The sequence below is a fragment of the Pelobates fuscus genome, chromosome 11 (assembly GCF_036172605.1).
Source record: "Pelobates fuscus isolate aPelFus1 chromosome 11, aPelFus1.pri, whole genome shotgun sequence".
NCBI lineage: Eukaryota > Metazoa > Chordata > Amphibia > Anura > Pelobatidae > Pelobates > Pelobates fuscus.
The window spans coordinates 24,390,395-24,409,069 of record NC_086327.1 but is presented as its reverse complement, the minus strand read 5'-3'; the positions used below and the strand labels follow the sequence as shown (position 1 = coordinate 24,409,069).

Here is an 18,675-nt window from a genome sequence, read left to right as displayed (position 1 = left end):
TATTTTTTTTATTATCCCTGAGCCATACCAGCTCGGGATGGCTGTGATGGGCTTAGACTAATACTGAAGACTCTATCCACTATAACCACTTCAATGGGTGGGGCAGTCACAGTCCCACTATGACTGCCATCCTTACTGGATATTTATTGGGTGGGTTACGCTTTCTCATTGACTTTGAATTGCAAGGAGAATCCTCATGACGAGTGGTTCCCAAACCAGTCCTCACAATTTGGGGATTATCCCGTTGTGCCTAAGGTGCTTTTTTTTATTTTCTAGAAACACTTTAGACACCGCTGGGTAATCACTTACTCCTGGACTGGTGGGGACGGCAGTTTGGGACTGTACGCTCTGTTTGAGCAATGTCCTCAACGTATCGTTCCTGTAACATTTCAGCATTGTCTCGTTTATTGTTCAATTTCCCTCATTTTATAATATTGTAAAACTGAATGTGTTGGCGCTATATAAATGCCAAAAGACGTCGTCATAGTAATAGTCCGCCGGGTTTCTCTGGGAATAAATATCCTGACCGTGACTAGTTCATGGGTTTTATATGAGGCATTTTAATTTATTATTATTATTATTAGTATTTATATAGCGCCAGCAACGTCCGTAGCGCTGTACAATGGGTACACGCTGACCCCTTGCTAATACAGCTGGTGTGCCAGACGTTATCTATAATGTCCCATTCCCCCCCCCCTCCCCCCCATTTCATCCTATAATAAGAATCACAGCCTGGCCAGCTGCAATCATTTAATTTCCCGCTCTAAACTTTAACTTCCGCCAGTAGTCGATATGGCGACTACGCACTTCCGCCCGTGATTGTGGGCGGTGCTGTGGTAGGGGGAGGGCCCTAAAACCGCCAGAACCTAGAGTGCCTTAGCTCCGCCCCTTACAGTAACCACATTGCTTGCTGGGAGCTCGCTGATTGGCGGCTGCTGCCTGCGTCACTGACTGGAAGTGCTTTCCCGATTTCCTAGTCTTTTTAAGGTGGTCTGCCGCAGTGCAGATCGGGAGTTGTAGTTAAGGCACTTCCGCCATTCCTTTCACACAACAGACGGCGGAGTTATTTCCCTGCTTGCCTTGCTTCCTGCTGCCGCAGAGGCCTCCGGGAGTTGTCGTCCTGTCCCGATACCTGTGCATGGACTTCCGCCCGTTTTCGGACTCAGATCCCGTCGTGCTTTGCGCGCGGTGTCGCCCCTGTCGCCTGGCGTTCTGGGAAGTGTAGTCAGAGCGCGGTTCTCCTGTGATTGGCAGACGGCGCTCCGGAGCGGAGAGCGGACTCGTATTCCCAGGAAGCCGCGCGGAGCGGCCTGGAGCCCGGGGGCTAAGTGTGTGTGGCGGACGCGGGGAGCGAGCCGCCGAGCCCGGCACCATTCAGCGTCTGTACGCCTCGCTCCTCAGCATGAGCAGCGCCAACCGGGCCCGGACCGAGGCCTTCGGGGACCAGGGCCAGGCTGGAGCTGCCAAGGGGCCCGTGTCCGCGGGGGCTGCGGGCGGAGGGCCCTCCCTCCCCGGGGGATTCAGCGCCATCAAGCTGGGAAGTGAGTATGTGAGGAGGGGGCTCTAAACATGGCGGCCGGGGGGAGGGGGGCTGTGATCCCGGGTCAGACCGGGCTGTGAGGGTTAATACAGGGCACGGAATCATGGGAGTTGTAGTTCTATGACAGGCGGAGATCTGCTTACTGTCCACCCTGAGCTAGACTCCCATTACACGGTTACACCGCGGTAGCCTTGACTCAGGGTCATTGAGCTTCAGTTACAGGAACTGGTTAAATCAAAGTCCTGGGTCCCTGTGTAATGGGGGGCCCTCACTGTCCTGGGTCCCTGTGTAATGGGGGGGCCCTCACTGTCCTGGGTCCCTGTGTAATGGGGGGGCCCTCACTGTCCTGGGTCCCTGTGTAATGGGGGGCCCTTACTGTCCTGGGTCCCTGTGTAATGGGGGGCCCTTACTGTCCTGGGTCCCTGTGTAATGGGGGGGCCCTCACTGTCCTGGGTCCCTGTGTAATGGGGGGGCTCTCACTGTCCTGGGTCCCTGTGTAATATGGGGGGGCCCTCACTGTCCTGGGTCCCTGTGTAATATGGGGGGGCCCTCACTGTCCTGGGTCCCTGTGTAATATGGGGGGGCCCTCACTGTCCTGGGTCCCTGTGTAATATGGGGGGGCCTCACTGTCCTGGGTCCCTGTGTAATATGGGGGGGCCCTCACTGTCCTGGGTCCCTGTGTAATATGGGGGGGCCCTCACTGTCCTGGGTCCCTGTGTAATATGGGGGGGCCCTCACTGTCCTGGGTCCCTGTGTAATATGGGGGGCCCTCACTGTCCCGGGTCCCTGTGTAATATGGGGGGCCCTCACTGTCCCGGGTCCCTGTGTAATATGGGGGGCCCTCACTGTCCTGGGTCCCTGTGTAATATGGGGGGCCCTCACTGTCCTGGGTCCCTGTGTAATATGGGGGGCCCTCACTGTCCTGGGTCCCTGTGTAATATGGGGGGCCCTCACTGTCCTGGGTCCCTGTGTAATATGGGGGGCCCTCACTGTCCTGGGTCCCTGTGTAATATGGGGGGCCCTCACTGTCCTGGGTCCCTGTGTAATATGGGGGGCCCTCACTGTCCTGGGTCCCTGTGTAATATGGGGGGCCCTCACTGTCCTGGGTCCCTGTGTAATATGGGGGGCCCTCACTGTCCTGGGTCCCTGTGTAATATGGGGGGCCCTCACTGTCCTGGGTCCCTGTGTAATATGGGGGGCCCTCACTGTCCTGGGTCCCTGTGTAATATGGGGGGCCCTCACTGTCCTGGGTCCCTGTGTAATATGGGGGGCCCTCACTGTCCTGGGTCCCTGTGTAATATGGGGGGCCCTCACTGTCCTGGGTCCCTGTGTAATATGGGGGGCCCTCACTGTCCTGGGTCCCTGTGTAATATGGGGGGCCCTCACTGTCCTGGGTCCCTGTGTAATATGGGGGGCCCTCACTGTCCTGGGTCCCTGTGTAATATGGGGGGCCCTCACTGTCCTGGGTCCCTGTGTAATATGGGGGGCCCTCACTGTCCTGGGTCCCTGTGTAATATGGGGGGCCCTCACTGTCCTGGGTCCCTGTGTAATATGGGGGGCCCTCACTGTCCTGGGTCCCTGTGTAATATGGGGGGCCCTCACTGTCCTGGGTCCCTGTGTAATATGGGGGGCCCTCACTGTCCTGGGTCCCTGTGTAATATGGGGGGCCCTCACTGTCCTGGGTCCCTGTGTAATATGGGGGGCCCTCACTGTCCTGGGTCCCTGTGTAATATGGGGGGCCCTCACTGTCCTGGGTCCCTGTGTAATATGGGGGGGCCCTCACTGTCCTGGGTCCCTGTGTAATGGGGGGCCCTCACTGTCCTGGGTCCCTGTGTAATGGGGGGGCCCTTACTGTCCTGGGTCCCTGTGTAATGGGGGGCCCTTACTGTCCTGGGTCCCTGTGTAATGGGGGGCCCTTACTGTCCTGGGTCCCTGTGTAATATGGGGGGCCCTCACTGTCCTGGGTCCCTGTGTAATATGGGGGGCGGGCCCTCACTGTCCTGGGTCCCTGTGTAATATGGGGGGCGGGCCCTCACTGTCCTGGGTCCCTGTGTAATATGGGGGGCGGGCCCTCACTGTCCTGGGTCCCTGTGTAATATGGGGGGCGGGCCCTCACTGTCCTGGGTCCCTGTGTAATATGGGGGGCGGGCCCTCACTGTCCTGGGTCCCTGTGTAATATGGGGGGCGGGCCCTCACTGTCCTGGGTCCCTGTGTAATATGGGGGGCGGGCCCTCACTGTCCTGGGTCCCTGTGTAATATGGGGGGCGGGCCCTCACTGTCCTGGGTCCCTGTGTAATATGGGGGGCGGGCCCTCACTGTCCTGGGTCCCTGTGTAATATGGGGGGCGGGCCCTCACTGTCCTGGGTCCCTGTGTAATATGGGGGGCGGGCCCTCACTGTCCTGGGTCCCTGTGTAATATGGGGGGGGGGCCCTCACTGTCCTGGGTCCCTGTAATAGGGGGGGGGGGCCCTCACTGTCCTGGGTCCCTGTGTAATGGGGGGCACTCACTGTCCTGGGTGACACTGGAATGGAGGTGCCCCTCACCCAGGACTGTATGTGGGATGAGGGGGCCCTCACAGTCCTGGGTATGTGGGATGAGGGGGCCCTCACAGTCCTGGGTAATTATATTGGAGGGGCCCTCGCATTCCCGGGTAGGGAATGCCCTTGCATTCACGGTCCTGAGTAGGTGTAATGGAGGGGGCCTCACGGTCCTGAGTAGGTGTATTGGAGGAACATGGCCACTTACCCCACTCTGTGTACATGTACCCAGGTACCGGCAAATAGTCTTGGGTAGGTATAATGAAGGGGCACTCAGTCCTAGGTAGCTATAATTGAGGGACATGGCCTCATACCCCACCCAGTGTATATTCACCAAAATGGCAAACTCAGGATTTCAGACACACCTGAGTAGAGGGTGCCTCATTGTTTTAGAAGTTATTGAGAAAGTACATTTGAATAACTTTTGTGTAAAATAATACAAGAAATTGTGCCATCTATTATCTTCCCATATAGGAGATGCTTTTAGAATTTATTTTCAGTGGTACTTACAAGGGAACATACCTTAGGAATCTAGTTTGCTCATCACAACCTCCATTCAGTTCATTTGGTTTAAATGTGTCGTAGTTCAAGCATCTGGTGACTTACATCAGGGCTAGGCAATCTTTGGCACTCCAGATGTGTTGGACTACATCTCTCCTGATGCTTTGTCAGCAATATGGCTGTTAGAGCATTATAGGAGATGTAGTCCACAACTTCTGGATTGCTAAAGGTTATCTACCCTGGCATAGCTCAATTTTGGGTCTGTGCACTCCAGTTGGTGCGGACTACAGCTCTTACAAGGGCCATAGTCTTAGCGTCTGTAGTGCAAAAAGTACGCAGTGTGTACTCCTATATAATTATGTAACATAATCTGTCACAAGACTGTAATTTATTTTTTTTTAAATTTGCCCTCTTATCACAGAGTACGAGGAAGCATATTTGGTTGATGGGCACAGATGGTGTCAAACTGGTGAAATCTCTCTTCTCTTTGGGTTTTTTTTTTTTTTTTAAATGGTCTGCCAGTAACACAAACCTTTAGAATAGAACGCTACATTTAAAAATCTACTTCCCTGCTTCACATGTAGAAAAAAAAAACTATATTGAAATCTGAATCCTTTTTACAACTTTGTGTCTCATATCTGATCCAGATTATTTGTTTGAAATCTTTCTGGAGCTTTGCAGTAACCAGATGTTAAGAGGACAGTTCAAGCAGCATAGTTACTATGTTTTAATGATATGGTGCAATGCCATAAAATTGTTTCTTTGATTTTAAGAAAAAACGGTTCTCCCCCTGCACCTGAAGCTTGGCCCCTCTGCAGCAAATTCCCACTTCAAATTGTTTATGGTGTCTTTATGGTGCATGATCCCCCTTTGAAGGTTTTAACAGCTGATTACTATGTACCTGCCATTTAAACAGGATATGTTATGACTTTGAATGCATTGAAGTTGAACTATCCAAATTTGCATAAGTAAATCTTAATTTCTGTATTTAGTTTCTTCTATTACTATGCTGTTGGCCAATATGAAAACTATACATTTTTTTTGCCTCAGTGTCATAGTATGAACTGCAGGTTGCTGGTCTAAGTAATTTGAGGCAAGTTTATGCATGCACAACTGCTTGCTGTGAGAGCGGAGGCAAAATCACACCTGTGACCTCAACTGAATTTCTGTAACACTTTTTAATCTAACTCTTGAAAATCCTTAATTGCACCATGCCTATACTTTAGTATAACCATACAAAGAGTGCAGTGGTATGCAGATGTGATGGCAGCTAGAACGGTTTATGAGCCTGTTTAGTTACAATTTTTAAAAATCTCTTTTAAACTCTTAATGTTATTAGTTGAACTTCTGTCAGTGTCTTCGAGATATAACATACTATATTGGTTGCATACATTGGTCTCTGACCATATTAATTTTGCACAGCAATAGATATAATGAAACAATTTACCTTTGTGTCCCATCCTGAAAAACCTGCTCTTTGCTGCCTTCAAAACTGAACTTCAGCACTAATTTAAACTACCACAATAAAATGTGAGTCTAGAGCTCTCGTCCTGAAGCCCTAAACTTGGTGATGCTAACATTTGCAATGGAACCAACAGCCTACTTTCATTAAATACCACGAAAATTCCTGTTTAAAAATGCGTTTTGTTTTTTAAATCTAATACATTTTTATATATTTCATTTTATTCAGGAGACAATGGAAAAGTGACAACTGTAGTGGCCACCCCTGGTCAGGGGCCTGACCGCCCTCAAGAAGTCTCCTACACAGATATCAAAGTCATTGGAAATGGCTCGTTCGGGGTTGTGTACCAGGCACGGCTTGTGGATTGCGGAGAGATGGTGGCCATCAAAAAAGTATTACAAGACAAGCGATTCAAGGTAATGCAACGGGTGATCAGGACAGTGACTTTTTAAAGCCTTCGATGATCTGGAAGAATGTTAAAACTGAAAATACGTTCGACACTAGAATTATTTCATATGGCTCTCCATTCAGTATGAAACAATTTTTCAAGCAGTTTAACTGAGGATTCCTGGATACCCACAGCCCAGCCCACACTGGAGTTATGGTTAAGGCAGAGATTATATACTTCCTTTGCCATACCAGTAATGGGTGGCAGTGATGGGTTGAAATCTGTCAGCTGACACTCTCAGGTAGTCACAGCCAACTGCTGCTCAGGTTAATACTTCCTCCATTAGACTATGCAGAGAATGAGGCTCTTGGGGACTCTAGTTTATCACTAATATATGAAAAATGGTTTAACACTGAATGGGAGTTTGGTGCCAGAGAATTTGAGGCACTATAACCACATCAGTGGGATGAAGTGGTTACAGTGCTTGGTGTCCCTCTGACAATGTTCTCCCATGTAATTTCTTATTTGGATTTCAGGTTTGTTCTATGATCTAAGTTTGCAAAACGTATAGTGAGCAATTATAACTGTTTCTTAATGTTGAAAATGTGGTAAACTATTACAAAGTCTGGTGGTGCTTAAATATTTAGCTCTTCACATTCTCAACTGCATAGTTCTCCATTCATACCCATACCTGATGGTAAAGCCTTGCCACTAGCTAGGCAAGGTGACATGTGAAGGGAGCTTATTGTGATATGATGACTTTAAAATCTCCCAAGCAGTGCGAGAGCAGAGCTAGACAGGTTTGAAGTTTTGAGATGCTCACCTCCCCCACCATCCAATACTTTGGAGTAGGTGGGGGCAAATGACAGAGAATATGGTTTATTGCAAGCTTCCCCAAACTCCGGCCCCCCAGATGTTGCTGAACTACAACTCCCATGATTCTATGAATGAAATAGGCTGAGAATCATGGGAGTTGTAGTTCAGCAACATCTGGGGGGCCTGAGTTTGGGGAAGCCTGGTTTATTGAAAGGAGTTTGAAAAAGCCCCATTGCTTATTCAGTTCGTGCTAAATAAAGGGGGAGCAGCCAGAGTGAGATTGATACAAGGAAGTCATATGAAGGGGTGTGAGCAGTGGTTTTAAGATGGGGTCACCTGGAATGCAGGTAGTTGAGACCTTGGTTTGACAGGATGTAAGTGAAAAGGACAGTGAAAGACTAACTGCAGAGAGCCAGTATTGTATTGCATACATGTTCTAGCAATATGGTTTTGCTTACTATAACGTTGAGTTGGTTACGCTTTGTAGCAATATTTTGACCAAGTGGCACTGTCACCGGAATTTTTTATTTGCAGAATTTGGTTTAAAGAATCCACTTTTATGTCATCTCAAACCATACTGAATCTTAATTTGAGACAATACAGACACTCATCACTTACCGACCGGGTTCCGTTTCTACGAATTGGTCGGTGTTTGTAGAGTTAAGGGATTACCTGCTCTGGTGCGCTTGTCTATGTTCGGGGAAATTTCCCTGAACATAGCAGGAAATCCCTCTAATCGATGCTAGGGCAAATTTCCCTGAGCATAGATTAGAGGGATTGCCTGCTCTGGTGCGCATGTCTGTGTTCAGAGACATTTCCATGAACCTAGGCTAACGCAGCAGATCAGGGAATCCCTCGAATTACCACCCCGTAAGAGAGCTGGCCGTAAGTGCGACCCATCGTAAAACAGGTAGGTCGCAAAACGAGGACCACCTGTAATGCAAATTGAATCTTTCTATCTAAGTGAACTTTGAAATAAATCTATACATTAAGCTGGAACTGGCACTTGATCTGTCATTGTGGAGGTAACCATCTTGGAACTACATCACTTTTTTTTTTTTTTATATCCCCGGTACATTACAGCAGAAAAAGCCTAATTGGTGGAATTATAATTTAATTTTTTTTTTTTATATGTACCTCTATGTTGAAATAAGCAGTTGGTAAACAAAGAAAGCATTATATGATGGTACATATACTGTTTGTGATGACACATTACTAGTTCCAGTTCAATAGTGTGGTGATAGTCTTTAAACAGAGACCAGAAGTGCTATTGCGATTTAAGATTACAGTTTAAATTGTTCACTTTGGTGTGTCAAGATATTATTCCAAGGCTGTTGTCTTAACTCCTTGTCTAGTATCTCTTTATCTTGCAGAAAACCTGATATCTCAGGCTAAGCTGCTGTAAAGCTAAAACTAGCAAAATAAATCAGCAGTACCTATGTTGGTGGTGAAATTTCTCCAATTTTAAAGGACGACTATAGTGCCAGGAAAACACTCATTTTCCTGGCACTATAGTGCCCTGAGGGTGCCCCCACCCTCTGGGTCCCCCTCCCGCCCTGCTCTGGAAAGGGGAAAAGGGGTAAAACGTACCCTTTTCCAGCGCTGGGCGGGGAGCTCTCTGCCTCCGATCCTCCTCCGTTCCGCCCCGTCGGCTGAATGCGCACGCGCGGCAAGAGCTGCGCGCGCATTCAGCCGGTCGCATAGGAAAGCATTTACAATGCTTTCCTATGGACGCTTCCGTGCTCTCACTGTGATTTTCACAGTGAGAATCATGCAAGCGCTTCTAGCGGCTGTCAGTGAGACAGCCACTAGAGGCTTTGGGGGAAGGCTTAACCCATTTATAAACATAGCAGTTTCTCTGAAACTGCTATGTTTATGAAAAAATGGGTTAACCCTAGCTGGACCTGGCACCCAGACCACTTCATTAAGCTGAAGTGGTCTGGGTGCTTAGAGTGGTCCTTTAAGGAGTCCATCATAATCAGATTCCCTCCTGTTACTTTGAGTCTGTCTGAATGCAAGGCTATTGCCCCATAGAAATATATATGGGTTGTGTTCATGGGTAAGGCGTGGGTTTCTACAAGGTGCTTTATGGAGGAAAGCTGGCTGGTGCTGTTTTATTAATTGAAATTCTGTAAATATGGTTCACCAAAGTGAGTGGAATTCAGTGGAAGATTCCATTCATTTGCTCAAATGAAGATCTTCCATGAGATTCATTGTGCGTGCAGCTGCTGGAAATTACACAATAGACTTGTAGAACTTCCAGTGACCGACTAGGGTCCAGGATGGAAACTTCAGTCACTATTGGTTGTCACTTTAGAAGTAGTAGAACCTGGATTTTCTGCCAAAAGACATGACTTTAATAAGTCATTACAAACTGTGGACACTTCTGCATTAATTTAATTGGATAATATACAGCCACTGCTTTATTCCACATCCCTTCCGGGGGGGGGGGGGGGGGGGAGGTGGAGGAGAAGAGGGCTGTAAACGTAGTCCATGGTCATCATGGAATTCCATACAATCTCTCACTACTTGCACGCTTTGTACTAGGTGTGCAGGTACTAAAACTGTGGTTTTTTTTTTTTTTTGTTTGTTTGTTTGTTTTTCTCCCCCTTATAAAACCTATCTGAGACATGTTGGATGATCATGCATAGGCAGTCTTTGATACAAAGTTAAAGTACAACCATTTTAAGACTTTTTACTCCTCGGTTATCATGCACATAGTACCTAAAATTCAGCATGTCTAGCGCAGGATGGCAGGGTTCATGAACTCCTGTTAGTGTGTCAATGTGTATTTTTGCAGAGCTGATCTCTTGCTAGCCACTGATTAACCAGTATTGCTTCACCAGACTCAGCCTGTGTAGAGGAGCTTATACTGGCTATCCGATCTCTTTCCCTGTAGCGTGGGATGGCCAGAGTAATGCCCACTTACTTTTGCTACTTTGCTTTTTATTTGCTTTGAAATAATAGGTGTTGGTTAAAGGACCACTATAGGCACCCAGACCACTTCAGCTTAATGAAGTGGTCTGGGTGCCAGGTCCATCTAGGATTAACCCTTTCAGCTGTAAACATAGCAGTTTCAGCGAAACTGCTGTTTACCCATGGGTTAATCCAGCCTCTAGTGGCTCTCATTGACAGCCGCTAGAGGCGCTTCCGCGCTTCTCACTGTGATTTTCACAGTGAGAAGACGCCAGCGTCCATAGGAAAGCATTGAGAATGCTTTCCTATGAGACTGGCTGAATGCGCGTGGCTCTTGCCGCGCATTCAGCCGATGACATCAGAAGAGGGAGGAGAGTCCCAGCGCTGGAAAAAAGGTAAGGGGTTAACCCCTTCAGCCCGGCGGGAGTGGGTCCCTCAGGGCACTATAGTGCCAGGAAAACGAGTTTATTTTCCTGGCACTATAGTGGTCCTTTAACTGCTTTTGGCAAATATTGTGACATTCATCATGGGTTGTGGCCCACCTACTTTAGTTCACAAAACAAAATGGTGTCTCCATTAATGGATCACTCTAAACTTCAGTTGAAATTTAAAGTGCAGCTGTCAGAATTGGGGGTTTGTTTTGGTGTTGTTTATTTTCTGTTACGGGGGTGGGATTTAAAGGTTTTAAAAAAAATTCAACACTTTAGTGCCATTTACTTGGGTGAACTATTGAGGAACTGTTTGGCAGGCACTTTCACAATTTTAAGGTGGAATTGTCCATTCTCCAATGTGTACGGAAACAAGCTTTCTGATATTAGTTATAGTTATTGCCTAGGTCAATTATATGTACATACTGGCATTTCACAATGTTAGAAATGGCATGGGTTGATAAGAGCACTTGCTACTGTTGCCACAGTTGGCCCTGTTGAGAGTAAAAGTGGCTGTAACGTGTCCCTATTCCTGCCTTCTGGTCAAATTATCTTCTTTAAATAGTGTAAAATCTGCTAATAGGTAATTTAAAAAAATATATTTTTTTTGCTTGGGCCGGTAATTATGGTATGGGGGAAATCTCATTGAACAAAATTCTCCCTATCTAACAGTGATTTTTTTTTTTATCTTTTTCCCTGTAGAACAGAGAGCTGCAGATCATGCGCAGGTTGGATCACTGCAACATTGTGCGCCTCCGATATTTCTTCTATTCCAGTGGAGAAAAGGTCAGACTGCTTGCTTGACTACTCACCTTGCTCCCATATGCCCTATGTTCATTTTCTGATGTTGTTCTGTGTCATTAATGTCCTTAATGTCCAACATATAAGGCTTGTGGTCCTTCCTGATAACTCCTCTTCCAATAAAACTTTCTTGGATGCCACCAATGGCATGTTTGATGGGAAGAGACCACAACTCAAATAACACTGCGTTTGTGTCTGCATTTATGAAAGTAATGTAGTAGGCACCAAAACAATGTTGGCTTAAAGGGACCCTGTAGTCCTCAAAACAACTTTGGCTTAATGAAGCAGTTTTCGTGTACAGACCATGCCCCTGCAGCCTCACTGTTTAATTTTCTGCCATTTAGGTGTTAAATCACTCTTTTTATGCATCCCTTGGCACAACTCCTTACATGTGACTTGCACCACCTTCCTAAACACTTACCAAAAAGAGTCATCTAATGTTTACACTTCCTTTATTGCAAAAAACTACGGCATTAAGCTAAAATAGTTTTGATACCTATAGTGTCCCTTGAAGTAGAAACAAAGGATTTGGCAAGTAATATTAACTATTATAGTGGTAATTGTACTGAATGACATAGCTATGTCTCCTTCCTATTAAAGAATGATTGGCTCCTAAACTCTTACATATGTTTGTCCAATGCTATTTAAATTGGTTGTTTTTATAATGGCATTCTAAGGCAGAGGATATGACATTCTAAACTTTGGTTTATTTTGTCTGTCAAGTACACTAGAGGAACACTATAGCATTAGGATTACAAATGTCTTTTTCCTTAAGCCAGGGGTAGGCAGCCATCGGCTCTCCAAATGTTGTGGAATACATCCCCCATAATGCTGGCAAAGTTGTAGTTGCTAATGCCTGTCCTAGGCTATAGTGCCCTGGTGTTTGTTTTGGTCCCCATCCCTCACTGGGAGGGGAGGGGGGGGGGGGGGAGAGCTCCAGCAGTGGCTGTTTGAATGACCGCCACTAAAGGCATTTAAATCCTGCAATGAAATCATTGCCGTTCTGCATAACAGAAATGTCTTCACTTGCATGGTTAAGATGGTGACGGAGGGGGTAAAGTTGTGTGGCTGCCTAAAGTGTGTCCTCAAAGCAAGGTCCATAATTTAGTTGGCTACTAATGCATCGCTTTCTGTCTGACCTTGGCAGAACTCCATGTTTGGTTCTGTGTTCATGCTGAACTAGTACTTTAATGTAAGGCTCATACCATGTAATGTGTGTATCCTCCTCTTGCAGAAGGATGAAGTATACTTGAACTTAGTCATGGATTTTGTCCCAGAGAATGTTTATCGTGTGGCTCGACACTTTGCAAAAGCTAAATCCACGCTGCCATCCATCTATGTGAAGGTAAATTAAACTGACTTTTAGAATGGAAATGCGAACCCCTCACCCACACACACTTTATTTATATAAGTTTTTTTGTGCTCTCATTTTTTCTTGCAGGTATACATGTATCAGCTATTCCGCAGCTTGGCTTATATCCACTCCCAGGGTGTCTGCCACAGGGACATCAAACCACAGAATCTCCTGGTAGACCCAGACACAGCTGTACTGAAGCTGTGTGACTTTGGGAGGTGAGGCCTGAATGACATTTGGTAGGGACTTGCTCTGTTACTCACATTCTATTATCCAAACACGATTACCCCATTACAGTTTGTAAACTAATAGCTAGGATTTTTATATATAAAAAAAGGGGGGTGCGGGGGCGTAGAGTAAGGCAAATCACAGCAAGATTAGGCTTTGGCACAATTACTTAGCAGGTACGGATAAGATACCAACAGAACCGTCATTGGCTTCTTGCAGAAACCATGTACTCCTGGCTGACGTGTTTTTTTTTTGTAATCTTATGTCTTCAAAGTATTATTTATGAAACTACACATCTCTGTCTACTTTACTTGCCTCCCATTTCCATGCCAGATTCCCCTTGTAGCTCCCAATCTGTAGAGATGGAGTATGCATGTTTCTTACCACATTTAATTGGGCCACCTGTGTTGTTGATAACCCTGTTGACCTACGGAGTAGCACCATTGGTTTACCATCTTTGACCATTTCGACTTTCTTATGCAACTATTTTACCTCCAATATCGGCCAACATGTGTAAAATCTCTTTCAGTGCGAAGCAACTAGTCCGAGGGGAACCAAACGTGTCCTATATCTGTTCCCGTTATTACCGTGCCCCAGAGCTCATCTTTGGAGCCACAGACTACACTGCGAACATTGGTAACATGCCTTGTCTATGCCTTTTTTTTTTTTTTTTTTTTTTTTTTTTTTGTTCCTGCGTGTAAGTGGAGTATCTAAACACGTAATGCTAGGGGAAGCGAAGTAGAGGGAGTAAGGATTGCAAGTCCTCAGTCTAGTTTCAGGATGTTCAAACAGAGCATTTCAGCTGTTGGACTGCTACTCCAATAATGCTTTCTAATACATAGACTGGAAATGTAGTGCTCGGAGTCTTTTCTTGTAGCCCATGTGCCATTCTTCTATAAAGCTGACACTTAAGGAATGCAAATAAGTACAATCCAAATGGAATCCCTTTCTGTAAATACAAGGTATGCTAGTTGTTAAAGTAATGTTTTGTACAGCCCTGACCTACTGCTCCAGACCCATCAATGCTTTCACTCAACATTAATATGAATGCAGTTACCTATTGCTAGTCTCCACTGCTGCCTGAATTCACTGCTGGAAACACCTAGAACTGAAGGATTGACGGCTCAAAGTCCCAAAAAGGATTCATCCAAAGAGCAACTCCACCACTGAGCTAAAACGTTCTTATAATTGTGGGGCTTCTATTCTCAGTAACCAGTATTAAAAGGGAGTATCGTTAACACCAAACTGGAAGGGGAGCAAGGGAAACTACCGTTGCATTATTCTATTTGTATGAAACTCTTTTTAATTCATTTTCTTTTGGTTCATTTTTGCGCCCTGACATGCATTCACTTTTTAATATTTGAATAAGAGCGAAATGGCGTTGCTCATCGTGTAGTTAGATGTTGCAATTCTCAAAAATAACCCATATGAAACTAGGACTGGCTTTGTTCGAGTTGGCTTTTTATTAAAAGTTTTTTTTATTTATTTATTTTACTTTATTGAGAGAAGTTGTCCCCTGTACTTGAATTCAGGTTCCCCCCCGCCCTTTTATTTTTAAAAACTATCTAATGCTATTAAATTTGTAAATAATGTATCCTTTCTTTAGCATCTCCATCTTCTTGTGGAGGAAATCACCACCAGTCCAGTAGTTCTCATAGTGAAACATTGAATCCAGTATTCCTCTGCGAGCAGTATCGGGCATATTTAGCATCGTGACACCAAACTCTGAAGACATTTGAAAATCAAAGCTAATAAGAAGGAAGTGTCTCTAGTGGTTGTTTGTGTGACCTCCACTATTGTGTTCTCAGCAAAATGTAAACTGTCATTTGTCTCAAATGACAAGGCTTTAACATTTCTAGAACAAAGGGGGCTGCATTTGTTCCCCCAAAAGCATTACATTTAAGGTGGTTTTGGCGCTTAGTGTCCCAGAATGCATGACTGCTCAGACTGACTGGTTCTGCTGATATGCGGCCTATGTGTTTTTTGCAGTGTAACTTGTTTTGTATGTGTGCATTTCATCTTTTGCTCTTTTTGCTTTAGACATCTGGTCGGCAGGATGTGTCCTTGCAGAGCTTCTCTTGGGACAGCCTATTTTCCCTGGGGATAGTGGAGTGGACCAGCTGGTGGAGATTATAAAGGTAAGTCCCATGTTGTCTCGATTTCCCTGAAATAGTCTCTGATAAAAATTCTTCAATGCCATGGCAAGACAAAGGAGCCCACCATTGAAGCATGACTGATTAAGGCATGTTCCTAGTGTAGAATTGTGAATGAAATCTATTACTTACAGAAGTGATTGACAGCACATATTCCTCTGATCTGGGGGGAGGAGAGGGAGGGCGTAGCAAATAACGTTTCCCAGTAATTGTGTGGAGGAAGATCAAATTTGGAAGAGAAGGCATAAGCATGTATTTGTTTCAGTTTGTTGATTGGTTTTGTGAAGATGAGATGATAAGAGATTGAGAGGGAATAAATTGAGCTGCTGATTTTGAGAGTTGGATTTTTTTTTTTTGGTCTTGTATTGACACTGTTGGGTGCAAGTTGAGGACGTTTTGGGGGTATGGTCATGCTAATGTGATATAAATGCTGACGTCTATATTATATATATATTTTTGTTCTGCTAACAGGTTTTAGGAACCCCAACAAGGGAACAAATCCGAGAAATGAACCCAAATTACACAGAATTCAAATTCCCACAGATTAAAGCACACCCATGGATAAAGGTATTTGCATGTGACCTAGAAAAATGTAGACCAGTTGCTGGACTCTGTGAGTGCTGAATGTTTTTTTTTTTTCTGCAGGTCTTTAAACCTCGTACCGCCCCTGAAGCTGTCACATTGTGCAGTCGGCTATTGGAATACACACCCGACACGCGTCTTTCCCCGTTACAGGCTTGTGCACACGCCTTCTTTGATGAACTGCGTGACCCCAACACACGTCTCCCTAGTGGGAGGGAATTGCCTCCTATTTTCAACTTCAGCTCTGTCGGTGAGTGTAAGCATTGAACTTGGTCAGGTTAACTGCTGACGTGAACTCTTGAAGTTGAACAATGTGGGTTTGCTGTGTATTGTGATTTTGTTTGATTATAAGGGGGTTGGTTTCTATATATTGCTGAAGAAGTGGAGTCATTGTCTTTGTCAAACTCTGTCCTTGTCACTTTTCAGAGCTTTCCATTCAGCCTTCACTGAACTCCATCCTAATACCCCCACATCTGCAGCAGTCCCACTTGCACGGTAGGTGACTGATGCACATATTTAATGGCGTAGCCTAGAGGTTCTATGGCACACTGTTTTAAGATGAATTCAGACTTAAAAGTTATTTTTTAAATGGGATGGGGTGTGTATCTTTGTTTAGTAATTTGCTCGTCTTCATGGCTTCTGTTACTGTGTATGGGTCACATTGCGTATATTAATGCTAAATTGTTTTGACGTATCTGGATAAAAGTCCTACACCAGGATCTTAAAGGGGGAATTCTAAGCACCATGACCACTGCAACATGCTGTAGTGATTATGGTGTCAGGAGTTCCTTGGAGAGAGAATTATCAGTATAGATGCCCTAGATTTCTCCATATAATTCTAGCCCACAGATCCCAGCTATACTGCGGTCATGTGCCAACGCTTGAGTGTCCTAGACATTTGTTCTGGATGATAATACACACCGATAGTTGCCACAACCTTAGTTGCCACTTCCCATCCAATCTTCACCTTCAAAAACCAATCCATATCTTTCTCCCTTTGTATGGTTTGGTAAAACAAATGTAAGAATTTGATCTCAAGCTTTCTGTAGCATTTTTCTACTACACATTCTTTTGAATGGTGTCACCCTGGCACCTGCCATTATCCTTACCCGTGATTATCCCATTAAAATTTAATTTCAGTGAGCAGCCAGTGTCTTGATGTTGGAGATTATGATAATAGGATTATATCTTTTTTTTTTTTTTTATGTGATCTAACTTGCCTGCTCCATTCTTTTGCCCAGTTACTGTAGCCCAGCGTTAACTCTCTCGTGTTTATTTTAACTAGGTGATGGAAGGCCTGGATCAGACCGACTGGAACCTGGTGATGTGGCAGAGCTCAGTACCTCCTGAGGAGTGCCTCCCTCACACCCCCTATTCTACCCTTTTCCACATCTGCCCCACTCTACTCTCCAGCTCCTAGCAAACCTCTCTCTCCCCTCTGACACCTCAATACTTGAGGGAGATGGGATCATTTGAAGTGGACAGTGGGGCTTTTTCCATTCAGAGCCTGTTGCACCCCCATTACTGACTTTTGATGACCTTTAGAAATGTCATACATGTCGCAGTGATGAATGAGAGCCACCTTCCACCAGTTTGAGACCATGACTCCCTCTCACTTGGCCGAAGTACCCATTCTGTGTAAAGGAAGGAGCTGTTCTGACCAACTCGCCGATACGGGGCTTAAAATAGGAACCAGAATATTTTACCAGCTCTGGTGTTTGAGAGGTGGAGACTGACCCACAACCCCTCAAATGCTTAATTTGTCCTTGGCTTCAAACGGACCTCGCACATGTTGTACAGGTGTCTGGAATTTATATATATATATATATATTTTTTTTTTTCTTTCTTCTTCTTTTTTTTTTTTTTTTTAATTGGGCAAATGAACAAAACATGGGTTATTTTAAAAAAAAAAGAAAATGCCTCCTTATCCATGTTGCGTTGTCTTTTGTTTTTTTTTTCTTTTTTCTTTCACCATTGGGATGTTTTGGGGGATTCCTCAAAGCTCTAACTTTCAGTACTATAGTGGGAGTAACTATCATAGCGTTCTAGAAGAGAAAACCATTGGAATCTACCAACTGGATTCTAAGTGAAGCTGTCAAGTGATGGAAAAGAGTCCTCGCTAATCACCTTAAATACTTGTTGTCCTTGCTCTCCTACTGTTTTGAGTATGCATTTAGTGCAGGTGTAAACTGCCTGTTGCCCACTTGCGGCGTGGAACAAAGTCCACGACCTAACTGCTGCTGACTTGGTGACTGGAGTTGAAGGTGGAATGGGAGCGTTAATGCCGAACATGACTCGAGGTCATCATGTGTAACATCGTAGCTCAGTACTGAGCCTGGTTAGCTGTATATTACAGACTCTTAATCATGCTGCAGAACTTCATTTACATGTTAATTCCAAGCTACTTGATTATAACCCATTGTTTAACAGGTTCCTAGATGTATGTGGATCTTATTGACCTCAATAATGCTTTCTCCCTGTTGCAATGGGTTTCATTTTATGTTTTTCTCATATTTTAATTCTACTCCTAAGACTAGGGCAGCCCTCCTTTAATGTCTACTGGATGTCACCCTCTATGGTGGAAATGACCAGGTTATGCAAAGAAAGGTAATCCAATCCATCAATTATAAAGAACAGAACAGCAAGAAGCGTTCAGATTTACCGCAAGTCATGTCTGCACATCAAGCGATCTTGAAAGAGGACTGTCCTAAAATCGTTCTAGCTTTGATTTAGATGTCTGGAAGGTTTTCAGGTGTTAAATATTTCTGTGCCTGTGATACCAGCTCCACATTTCATGGCCTACTGCACAATGTGTTTTCAGTTATAACTTGGCATTGACTGGATCAGTAATGTGAATTCAGGCCAGTGACTTAATGTGATGGGGGGAGGGGAGCTGTGCACACAATGTATTTGTTGCACCTCCCCTCTTTCACATTCTTCTATTCTGTCTTGGGGTCCTTTGATCTGT

At 45.2% G+C, this 18,675-nt stretch overlaps 1 protein-coding gene across 1 annotated transcript; it reads left to right on the top strand.

The window, feature by feature from the left end:
• The first annotated feature begins 1,203 nt into the window (after nucleotides 1-1,203).
• On the top strand, nucleotides 1,204-17,549 carry GSK3A (glycogen synthase kinase 3 alpha). Its single transcript, XM_063437043.1, has 11 exons — nucleotides 1,204-1,541; nucleotides 6,270-6,457; nucleotides 11,292-11,375; nucleotides 12,625-12,735; nucleotides 12,832-12,962; nucleotides 13,502-13,608; nucleotides 15,013-15,110; nucleotides 15,597-15,692; nucleotides 15,771-15,957; nucleotides 16,134-16,202; nucleotides 16,993-17,549. Exons 1-11 carry the CDS (start codon nucleotides 1,403-1,405, stop codon nucleotides 17,055-17,057), a joined length of 1,275 nt encoding a protein of 424 aa, XP_063293113.1. The 5' UTR covers nucleotides 1,204-1,402; the 3' UTR covers nucleotides 17,058-17,549.
• The last annotated feature ends 1,126 nt before the right edge of the window (nucleotides 17,550-18,675 follow it).